This window comes from Lygodium microphyllum, chromosome 24 (assembly GCF_053477565.2).
Source record: "Lygodium microphyllum isolate KBCC chromosome 24, Lygodium_microphyllum_v1.1.10, whole genome shotgun sequence".
Taxonomy (NCBI): domain Eukaryota; kingdom Viridiplantae; phylum Streptophyta; class Polypodiopsida; order Schizaeales; family Lygodiaceae; genus Lygodium; species Lygodium microphyllum.
Window position 1 is genome coordinate 58,559,047 of NC_141158.1, and position 11,650 is coordinate 58,570,696.

An 11,650-nucleotide genomic window follows, 5' to 3' on the forward strand; every position below is an offset into this window, starting at 1 on the left:
CGCTGATATGTGGAAGATCAGATATTGGTTTTCCGAAGATCTAAATGTCAATCCATGTTGTGTGTACAGGTCATGAAGACTCTAAGGCCGCTGTAGACCCTTTTGTGACTTAGAGACTAGAATGATATCATTAGCATAAAGCATAATAAAGACCAATGTATGTGCGATGTCCACCTCATCTCCTTCTTATTTGATGTGGTCTTCTATCTCATCGATGTAGAGTCCAAAGAGTGTGGGGGAGAGAGGGCATGCCTATTTTATTACAATGGTGCTAAGGACCACATTTGAAAGTCCTCTTAAGCATCTCGCTCGGCCTATCATCCTCTTTTATAGTGCATAGCTGCCCCATGGATGGGATCCTTGGTGTTTGCAGCCTTTGCGGTAGTCTTTGTCATGGGATGGTATGAAAGGCCTTGTCGAAATCCACAAAGCAACAATAGAGTCTCTTCTTCCCGACTTTCACTAGCTCAATCATGCTTGTCAGGGTGAAGTTGTGGTGAAGTATAGAGAGCCCATGTCTAAATCTAGGGTGTCTTGCTACATTCAATCTCCCTCTCTTTGTAGAGGTGTTGAGCTCTGCCTCCATCATTGTTCTGTAGATCTTGGCCAATGTGTGGCCCACCATGATGGTCTTGTAGGTACCGGGATCTAGGGGATGTGGACTTGTGGATAGGCATGATGGTATACATGGTCCACTTGTTTGTGAAGTCTTCTACTAGGAAGTCCACTAGTGTGTGTGGAGTGTTGGAAGCTTTGGAGGGCAGTTGAGTGTAGGATGGAGAGGTGAGCTAGGAGATCAGTGTCCCTAGGGGTGTAGTGTGCTCAAACTGTATGAGTACATTATAGATGTGATGGCTGTATATGTCAGCTAGCTCGTGTGAAATAGGTGGTGTTGGGTTGGGGTTGGGCATTGGCTGGAAATTGTGGGGATGGGGAAGTGGATATGGCGAGGGGCAAGTAGGTATGATTCACCCCAATCGTGTAGGGGGATGGTGAAGGATCTTACTAGCTCCATAGTCTCAATGGAGAGTAGTATATAATCCATTGTGCTGGAACTAGTGATCTAGACACATGTCAATGCTCCGAATTCAGGGCACTTCTTCATCTTGTTGTAGATAAGATGTTGTTGTGACCCTAGCTCTAGTAGGTACTGGCCATATCAAGTGGTATCTCCTCCAATACCAGCTACTAATACCTTGCCTATACCTGCATCCTTTGCATCCATCACTTATAGTTTCCCTGAATCGTCAAAATCATGTGTGTCACACTCTCTTCTCTGCATACTAGCATTACAATCTCCTACTAAGAGGATCTCTCCTAGTTGGGAATAGTCTACAATCTCGTCTGAAAGGTTCGTGAAAAGGGACTCCTCCTTTGGTCCCACACATCATCCTCTCACTCTTGTTGTTGAGGCTTCCCAATAGCATATCTCAATGCCTTGGAGGGAAAGTAGTAGAGGGCAACGCATAGCATCCGGTCTTGGCAGACCTCCACTTTGATCCACATCTACTGCACGTAAAGGTCCAATCTTGGTTCTCTATCACCTCCTCCATCCTCCCTAGGTGGTCTAGAGTGAACCATTGTAGTTCACACTATCATTCCTATCTTTGGGGTGTTTGTCTAATAGGCTGCATGCCCCTATTTGACTGCCATGCCATCAATTGATGACTCCGCCATCTCTTTACATTGCCTTCTTGCCCTTCTTCTTGGCCTTTATTATTTTGGGCAGTTCCACTTGCATCCTGGTGAGATCATCACTTATGTAGACGGGATTCCTTCTTCCTCGCGAGGGCCATCCTCTCCATCTCATCCTGGAACCTCAATATCAGTGTGTGCTTGTGCAGCTCTTTTTTGACTGTCTAAGCCTTGATAAAGGGAACAGGGTCTTCCTCATTGTATCCAAGGCATATGTGCTGATCCTTGCCATCCTCTTTGAGTGACGAGCTCTCCTTGTTGGGTATGCCATTCACCCTCATATTCAATCGTCTCACTTGCCTCATCCTCTCTTCTTCAACCCTTGTGTTGATGATGTGCACCTCCTCTTTATGATTTTCTTTTTTGAGCTCTTCCTTAATGTGTTTTTTTGGTACCTCTATCCACCCTTGTGCATAGCCTCGAGCCTGATGTCTATTGGCTTGGAGATTTCTTCCTTTATGGCGGTGATTGTGTCTTCTTAGATCTCCCCTTCTTCCCATTCAATGCTTTTCAATGCCACAATTTTTTCCTTTTGTTGTTGATGTCAAAGGGCAGGTGAGTGAGGATGCTGGACAGGAATAACAGAGGAGGATGCTGATGATGAGGAGATGAGAGAGAAATCGAGGACCGGCTGGGCAGAAGAATGATGGGAGTTATCATGACCGAGGAAGTGGCTGTCATGAATATGTTCTCGTAACAAAACTGGCTGACCTGCAAAATAAGGCCAACTGACCCAAAAAGTGGCAGATCTGCTGTAGAAAATGCAATGTGTGAGCAGACTGGGCAGGTCTGGGTGGACAGAAAATAGCCAAAATAGGATGCACAATCTGCTGCTGCTACCTCAAATGCTGGGGATGAAAGCTGCTGAGCAAGCATGGAAAAGACTGATAGATATGACTAGTACCAAAGCTCCAAACATCCTTGTCTGACTCAGATTAAGGTTCACAACCAGGTGATGGACACGGAGAAAGATATGGTGAGACTTGACTGCTAACAGTCCAGGGTGCAAAGGGTTGCCTCAGAGGCTGGAGATTGCCAAGGTAGACTCCAGAGGTAGAGGCCATGAAGGAAGATGGAGCAAGTAGGTTAACATGCAGTTCTGCTGCACTGCAGAGCCTAGTCATTTTGGCAAGGATTATGAGGCTTAGGTTAATGGATGGCTCTATAGCTCAGAGCCCAGATGAGGTTGGACAGGTTTTGATTGACAATGATGTACAGGTCTATGTATGATGGTGAAGCACAATGTACAATGAGTGATTGTACGTTGGAGTAAAGGAGAGACTAATGGCACTTCGATAAATAGGACACACATTATGCCAACATAATTGGATGGACACAAAAAGGCCTATGATAAGAGGTGCTGGGCCATAAAAGGGGCTTGACAAACTCTGAACAAAATGTATCAGATTGAGTTTGCAGGATGCTCCTGGCAGAGGATTCAGGTGGTCATTTGTCAACTTTCTTTTATGGGGGAAGACTCCCAAGCATGTTAGAGTATTGTCTGTCTCAGACTCTCATGTCCTGGAACATGCATATGGTCTGGCCTCCTGCCACAAATTTTCCCATCACATTTCACTTGGGAAGGTCCAGTACAGTTCCTCCATAACATTGTTTCCAAAGTATTGTATAATGGCAAAATTAAAAGTCCATTTCTGTAATTCAAGTTGACAAAAATAGTAACAGGTTGTAAGCTGCTATATCATTAGGCTTGATAATCCTCAGTGTTTGACCTTTGAATGTGATGGGATACAGATCATCTACTCTATAGGTACACAAAATAACGATTTTGTAATGCACATAAATCCTGGATTTTGTATGTTGGTGCATAAGATTTATCCAAGCAAAGGGGATGCCAGTAGGAGAGAAGCTAATCATGGTTGTGGAAGAATTGCCTCTTGACTATTAGAAATGATGCAGCTGAAATAATGTTCCATGTGTGCCTGCCATCTAATCGCTGTTTTATATCTATATTAGATTTCAGATATCATCTAATATGTGTGGTGTACATGGGATATCTAGGGTGTTCATGTAAACCTTGCAATTACTGTGTTGGTCTTGATATATCAGCTGATCTGTAATAAAAAGATCACTGCAAATGTGAGCTTGCATTCTTCTCTGCTTTGGTTTTTTTCCAGTTCATTTCAGAATACTGGATAAGCTTGCAAAGGAAATAAAAGATTGCCTTATTAGTTATGTGCATGTTATGCAGCTTGTTCACTTCGTAAACAGGGATTCTGTGGGCCTTGCAAATGATTTTGCTGGGCTTGGCTTTGTTCCAGAAGGATCCAACCTTGAGGAGATAAGCCATGCATTACATGTGTCTTTTGGTGACGAGTCTGCCAAGGCACAACTGGATTTTCAGGCAAGACTATAACTGTGATTTAGTAAAATTTTTTTGGACTAAAATCGCGCATTACTTTGATCAGCTTGGAAATGAGGAGCACAGAAATTTGTGCATCAGTATTATGCTGTTCTTTTCTACAGTTATTAATCACTGTCAAGTAGTCAAGTATACATAACTGCTGCTAGCAAACCAAATGCTGGAACAGAGAGGAACTTCACGAGGTAGAGAATCTAGCAAAGATGAGAAGCCTCCATAATGAAACAAGCTTTAAAGATAATTGATCACATGTATTTAGGTTGAGGATGCTCAATCTCTAGTTGACTTGCAGTAAACTTGTCCTGCCGATGTTTTTAGTTCTTACTGTTATCACTCATCACCATGAAGACAAGGGAGGACTCAAGGTTCCTTCAATCTTTTTCTGGGCGGGAGCCGAAGTGGTGCATTTTTGGGGGGGGGGGGGGGGGCGCACTATAGCACCATAGGGTGTGGTCATAATGTAATATATAGAACAGGCCCAAGTGTGAAAAACTACTGCTGAATCTCTTGTCAGTGGTGGGGGTCCTCTGGGAGCTGCTTCTTGCACCTATGTATTGGGTGGATGATAGAAGGCCAGAGGTCCTCTAGGGTATCATAGGGTGTAGGGTTCGCTTTTCTGAAGACTAGTGCACAGCGCGCCTTTCAGATATGCTATCCTATAAGCCCCCCTGATGAGCTCCTCAACTGTTGGCCTTGATGCTGAAGGCTCTACTATGTGATGGAGAGAGAGGAGCTCAAGGCCTATCACAGCACATGATCGAGCCTTGATGATGGAGATAGTGTCCTGCATCTTTGCTTCATACAGTAGGTGATTGTCCCAGCTAATTGGCTGCTAGCAGAAAACATGCCAGGTAGCATTTAGGATTGTGCCTGTTGGCATTAGGATCCTGCAAGTGCCTCTCCACACTAATTGGGCCTATGTGCGTGACTAGAGACAATGCTTGGGGGTCTCCAAGCCTAGCTGTCGGCAACATAGACAGGTCCCCTCTTGTTGTATCTGTGCTAACTAGTTGCCCATTACTAGTCCACTATGAGCACTGACCAAAGACTCTCCTTGGCCACCACCCATTCTAAAGGTGCTTTGATTTCTTTTTGAAAAGTTTAGTGATTGTCTGCTCAGCCCAATCCTGGTAGCAAGTGGGTGCCAAATTCATCTTTGTCGGCATCAAGATGTATTGCCCACCTAAACCGAGTAAAAGCAGAAATCCATTGACACTTATGAAACTAAAGAAAGCAGGCCAAGACTTCTCCATGGCCCAACCCAACTCATTCAATGCGTGTCCCTAGTAGATTTGTACTCCATGCTTGGACATCTTGCCAAGCAATGTGCCATAAGCAAAAATGGGATGGGGGGATGGGAAAAATAGGGGATGCAGGATGGGGCCAGGACATGGGCCTAAAAAATTGCATGTTTCCTTGACATGGGCAGAGAAGACAGGCCCTGAGGTTTCTCATCATTGGACAGCATCTAAGCACAAACCTTACTCCAGATTACTAGCATGCGCAGTGGACCCAGGGACACTACCATAGATGGAAGTTGATTGCTACTGTTATACCTGGTACATGGTACATTTTGAGTGTGAGATGCAATCGTGTTATTGACCTTCGGGATGTATTCACAGAGTGGAGACTCTATCAAGAATCGGGATAGAGATTATTCACACTCTGGGATATGGGAGAGGATGCAGCACAGCTGTGACAGGATGAGGAAGAGAAGGGAGGCTTTCCTGCAGACATGGGACTGAACTGCTTTCTTCCATACTGCCCCTCACATGGTTTGCCATATCGGGATAGAGATTATTCACACTCTGGGATATGGGAGAGGATGCAGCACAGCTGTGACAGGATGAGGAAGAGAAGGGAGGCTTTCCTGCAGACATGGGACTGAACTGCTTTCTTCCATACTGCCCCTCACATGGTTTGCCATTACAGCCCATCGGATTGGTTGTTCACACAACTATTGTATTTGTGATGTACTTAAATACTCTTTGCAGAGTTCCTTACTTTGTACTTTACCTCCGGCTTTTCCCCGAGGTGTTATTAATAGAATTTTCTTTTCTTGAAAAAAAAAGGGTAGGCCCCAAGGAGCTCTTAGCCTGCCTATTTTAGTCATGTCAGTTTGTCAACTCCTGGTTGTGAGCTTCTGTCAACAGTAACGAGTCCGATGGAGACATGGGAGCTCAGGCAGTTTTGTGTCCATTTCTTGCATTTTCTTGGTTTCCACACATATTAGCATGCATTCTATAGATTCGTCAGCCTGTTTGCTGGCCAAATTCCCCTTGGCTGCCCCAGGATGCCTCATCCATATTTTGGCATTTTTTTGTGCAGTTGGCCAGTAATTTTAGATGGTGACAGGGCATTTTCAGCCAGTTGCCTAGGTTGGCAGTTGGCCAGTTTTGGTGGGAGCTGGCTATTTATAGCATCCTCTTCTCACTTGGCAGATCATTCTCTTCTATAGGTCATACACTTTTTGACTCTGACACTCTCCGTCTTTGGTGCTGCCATCTTTGTCAACCTGATTTGGTGCCCTCATTGATGTTGTGGGCTGTGTGTAGGGATTGATCAATCCTCCCTTTGTATTCAGCATTCATTCTCAGTTAGTGCAAATTTTTTTCCTTCTTCTTGCCGTCTCTCTCCGTCCTCCACTGCGTTTGTGTTCCTTCTTCCATTGGGCACACTTACATGGTATCATCGCCTAAGTGAGGACAGTGTGCAGTCTACCAACTGAGGAGACCACCCTGCCCCAAAACATAGCCATCAAAATCTGCACTTACCTTGAAATGCAGCCTTCCTTGGGCCAGGCGACTGAATCTAGCTGCCAAAACCCAAGTTTTTCTGCTTCTAGGCGACCATTTGTGTCAAGCGATAGTCCTTGACTATAGACAACATCATCTGGGTACATGCGGCATCATTTATTGTGCAGGTGGCACATCTACACCTCAATTGTAGCTAACCTCCTCCTGTTTTGGTGGCGTTGATAGTCAAACACAGTTTTTCGAGGCTTGGTCTATTGTCTTGAAGATGCCTAACATGGCATCCGTTGTACAGGTGCCTGTGCTTCCCTCATTGCACTAAGAGGACAAGTTGGATGGCTCCAACTATTCTCTATGGTCATGTAAGGTGGAGTGCATTCTCGACACTTTCGACCTTTGGGAGTTTATCTCTCTCTCAGCTTGTGGAAGATCCTGCACATGGGACATCGATGGATTGTGCAGGCCTCTGGGATTGGCTCAACTCTTGAGCATGATCCTTTCTTTTTATAAGGTTATAAGATTCTATCTGGGTTCATGTTTGTAGATTGAAGACTGTGGTGGAGGTGTGGAAGAAGCTTGCGTCTCTTTACCATCAGAATATGTTTGCCCATAGCATCTCCTTGGAGAAGAAGCTTCGAATGCTCAGTGTTGATGACTCTCCTTCTATGAAGGATCACATGAACAAATCGGAGGATATGTGGGATGAGCTTGCGTCCCTTGGGAGGATGATATCTTGAGAGGATATGGCCATGATTCTATCGGCTTAGCTGCCATCTCCTAGGTATGATGTTTTCTACATTGGCTTTTTAACATGGAGAACTTGAGGTAAGCTTCTTTGGGAGGATCTTTCATCACTTATCTTGGAGTATGATGAATGTCTCAGAGAGGTGGGGACTAGTGAATCCAGCTCCTTGGAGCCTTTTATTGTAGGTTCAGTGGAACGGAAGAAGGGAAAGCCCTAGGCTAAGAAATAGGAGGACAAGAAGGATGATTCCAAGGATGAGAAGAAGGAGCCGAAGTGCCCACACTGCGGGAAGGGTACTTATCTTGAGGAGAAGTGCTGGTAGAAGTAACCCCATTTGAAGCCCAAGGAAGGGCCCAAGAATTTGAAGGTCACACCCGCTACCACAAAGTTTATCTTTAAACACTTGTTTGAGGTGGAGAAGACAACACTTGTTTCTTCTTCGGAGGATAAGCCTTGGCTCGTGGATACTGGGGTCTCTTTCCACATGACTTACCACCCGGATTGGCTTCATGACATGAGATCTAGAGGGGGTTCCGTCACCATTGGTGATAACTCTTCAATCCCCATGCATGGAGTGGGAAGCATTCCCTTGTTGCTCGATCAACACTCTTCTTCGGCCAAATTTCTCTATGTACCAGATTTGGGTTTTAACCTCTTGTTTGTTTACAGTCTTACACAGCTAGATACCCAAATCATATTTACCTAGGGTGTAGTCACAATGAAGGATGCACCTTCTGGAGCTACTCTATGGATGAAGAGGGTGGACTTTACACACTCACAATCCTTGCTATGCTTCACATGAGCTTGGATTGCTTTGGCATGCTCGTTATGGGCATTGGAACCTTGATGCTGTACGATGGGCTTCTTGGAAGAAGATGGTGGAGGGACTTTTTGATTTTCCTCCCGTTCACACCCTATGCCCTTGTTGCTTGAGGGCAAGTAACATAGGTAGCCTCATTCATAGGTTGCTACTCGGAGGGCATGTACCCCTCTGGAGTTGGTTCACACTGACCTTTGCGGACCTATGGGCATGGCCTCTGTTGGAAAGGACAAGTACCTTATGTTGATTGTTGATGACTTTAGTTGTTATGTGTGACCCTATTTCTTGGAGTAGAAGAGCGAGGCGTACTCCCACTTTTGCAAGTGGAAGTTGTTTGGAGAAAAGCAAACCTCCTTCAAAGTTCAAGGTATTCGAGCAGATCACGGTGACGAGTTTTGTTCTAATCTATTTTCTAAGTTTTGCAAGGATCATGGTGTTCGGGTAGAGTCTTTCCTTTTGAATACACCATTCAAAAATGGTGTGGTGGAGCATGCCAATTCGACCATGCTTGAAATGACTTGATTGATATTGGAGCACAAGAGTTTTTCCCATTTCTTATGGGGTGAGGTTGTGGCTATTGCGATACATTTCTGCAACAAGTTACCTATGTTGGCATTGAAGGATATGACTCCCTACTAGGCTTTCTTTGGAAAGATGCCTTTAGTTTTCCACTTTCGTATCTTTGGATGTGAGGCATATGTCCATGTGGAGAAGAAGAAAAGATGGAGCAAACTCGACCCCAAGTCGAATAAGCTTATCTTCATTGGTTACACTACGACCACAAAGGTCTATTGGCTCTATGACCCGAAGACTCGAAAGATCGAGGTGAGCAGGGATGCGATCGTTGATGAGGCTACGGCCTCCAAAGATTTGATTGATGGTTCTTTTGTTATAGGTAGTTCTTCGTCTTTGATTGGTGCGCCCTCTCCATCCCCTCAACCATCGGTCCCTCCCCTTTCTTCCAAGATATCCCTTGGTATCCCTTCTTTGTTTGTGACTCCTTCCCTTCCTTCCCCTTCTCCCTCACCTTCATCTACTATTTTTTCATCGAGTATTTCTACCTCTTCCCCATCTCCTTAGGTTTCCTCGGGGGGGATCGAGCCATAAGAGGGGGAGTCTTCTTTATCGGATGAGGAGGATCTACCTCCCCTTAGTGAGGGAGAGTCCCTTCCATAGATGGGTGCCTTACAGGTTCCAGATGTCTCTTGGCCTCCTTCGCAGAGCAGGATGAGCCTATCACCATTCCTCGGTAGTATCAACGGTGTCAAAAGATAACATACCAGCAAGATAGCAGGGTCACCTGAAACCTACAAAAATGAGATTTTGATGCAACAGAAAAAGAAGAGAAGTGGATGCCAAAACCACCCACCACCGGGCTTTGCTGTCACTGGAGTGGAGAATCTTTGTCATTGTTTGAGTAGATCAAGATCTGATACCATGTGAAAAGATGATGTACTAGCGAGATAGTAGGGTTTGCAAGGAGGAACACGGAGTGAACTTGGCAAACACGGAGAAGAGAATAGAAGACAGAAGAAACTCTGATGAATGGAATGATGAAGTTCTGGATCATGGAGTAAATGTGTTACAAGGGAACAAGGGTGCCGTAGCACAAGGAAGATGATGAAGACAACCACGAACCACGAGGCACGAACCACAATGTCCTCCTGAGGGGTGTGAGGGCAGTGGAGAGGATGGAGAGAAAAGGTCCCGGACTGAATGAATCAGCCGTAAAGAATGAGTGACAGAGGCAGCCTATAAATAGGCAAGAGACTATCTAGGGTGGTGCCTGGAGGAGGGTGTTGGCTAGCTAGGGTTGTGCCCCACTGTGGGTGCCTAGCCCCCTTTTTGGGGCTGTCCACTTTGAAACCCTAAAAGCAAAACGTAAAACCCTAAACGCAAAACGTAGTCAACAAAACTATGGGTGAAGGGTTTCTCAACAAATGGCTCATCCAAGTTTCAAGGATTTTTCCACTCTCACGAGACACCTCTTGATCCACATAGGTCAGCCAGGGTCTAGGCTTCAGGCTTGCTAGGATAGTTCACTCTATGTGAACTATGCCCTTATGTCCTAGATTCTTTAGAAGCATGAGTCTACTATAGTTGATGAGACTCTTGCATAGGATGTTTGGCGTAGTGCTATGTAGGTTGAGCTCGATTCTATCAAGCGAAACTAGACTCGGGGTTTGGTTCCTCGTACGAAGAAGTGGAAGGTTATTGGTGTGAAGTGGGTCTATAATTCTTTGGACTGCATTTTGCTCACAGATGAAGGTGAGCCTCTTACGTATAAAGAGGCCTTATCACGTGAGTTAACGAAAAAGTTGGAGCTAGCTATGCAGGAAGAAATGAAGTCATTGTATCAGAATGATACTTGGGATTTGGCTACATTGCCCAAGGATAAAATGAAATATGTGGATGGAAAAGCCAAATACAAAGCTAGACTTGTGGCTAAGGGCTATACACAAAAGGAGGGCATTGATTTTTAGGAAGTGTTTTCTCCTGTTGTCAAAATGACCACTCTTCGAGTGTTATACCACCATCCCCCCGTGACCTTGGTGACTGTCATGCTTTTCTCCATACACTTTTGAAAAGCAGCCAATAGGACTTGTCTGACTAATTTCACAACTTCTGAATTTTGACTGGAATTCTGCAAAAGACGAAAAGAAAGTACTTTACATCTAGCTAGCCAAGTAATGTTTTTACTTAACTTGAGATGCTTAATCTTCCTAGGATGGTCAATAACAACTCACAATTTACTTGTAAAGCTAAAATAGCACCCTAGATCTGGATCTGGCATAAGACTTCCCTTGTTTCACAAGAATTTATAAAACACATTAGCTCAGCTAAGCAAGATAATGGGCCAAATATGTGTGGCCATAAGCCTCCATAAGCAACCTTGACACTTGTCTTAGTGCCCGTTAGTAATCAAAGGGTCTTCCCTAGATCCTAAAGGACCTTTTTGTATTGGTAATTGTCCAAGGAGAAAGGTAAAAACCTAATCAAAGGATGCAAGTTAGATGCTAATGCACACAACTGAGCGAGTGACAAGCTTGTTCACCATCTGAGTGCCAACTGTACTTGCTCAATCACACCATTCCTCGCACCATCTCCCTGCGCAATCTAGTGCAGCAGCCCTCCCACTTACCAACCATTTGCTAACCCTCCTGCTATAGTTTGCCATTTGCCTAGCCACTTGCTTGTTGCACCTGTCCCTCCTACCTGCTCGCTGCCACTTGCCCACCTCTACTCACATGGTCCAA

At 44.9% G+C, this 11,650-nt stretch overlaps 1 protein-coding gene across 4 annotated transcripts in view; it reads left to right on the forward strand.

Moving 5' to 3' along the window:
• The window catches only part of LOC148015134 (Protein kinase superfamily protein), a 112,527-nt gene that overhangs the window by 67,752 nt on the left and 33,125 nt on the right, over positions 1–11,650 (forward strand). For all 4 annotated transcript variants that reach the window (XM_087665570.1, XM_087665569.1, XM_087665571.1 and 1 more), the window contains one exon: positions 3,905–4,057. In XM_087665570.1, the coding sequence (XP_087521696.1) occupies positions 3,905–4,057 (153 nt within the window). The remainder of the gene's footprint in view (positions 1–3,904; positions 4,058–11,650) is intronic.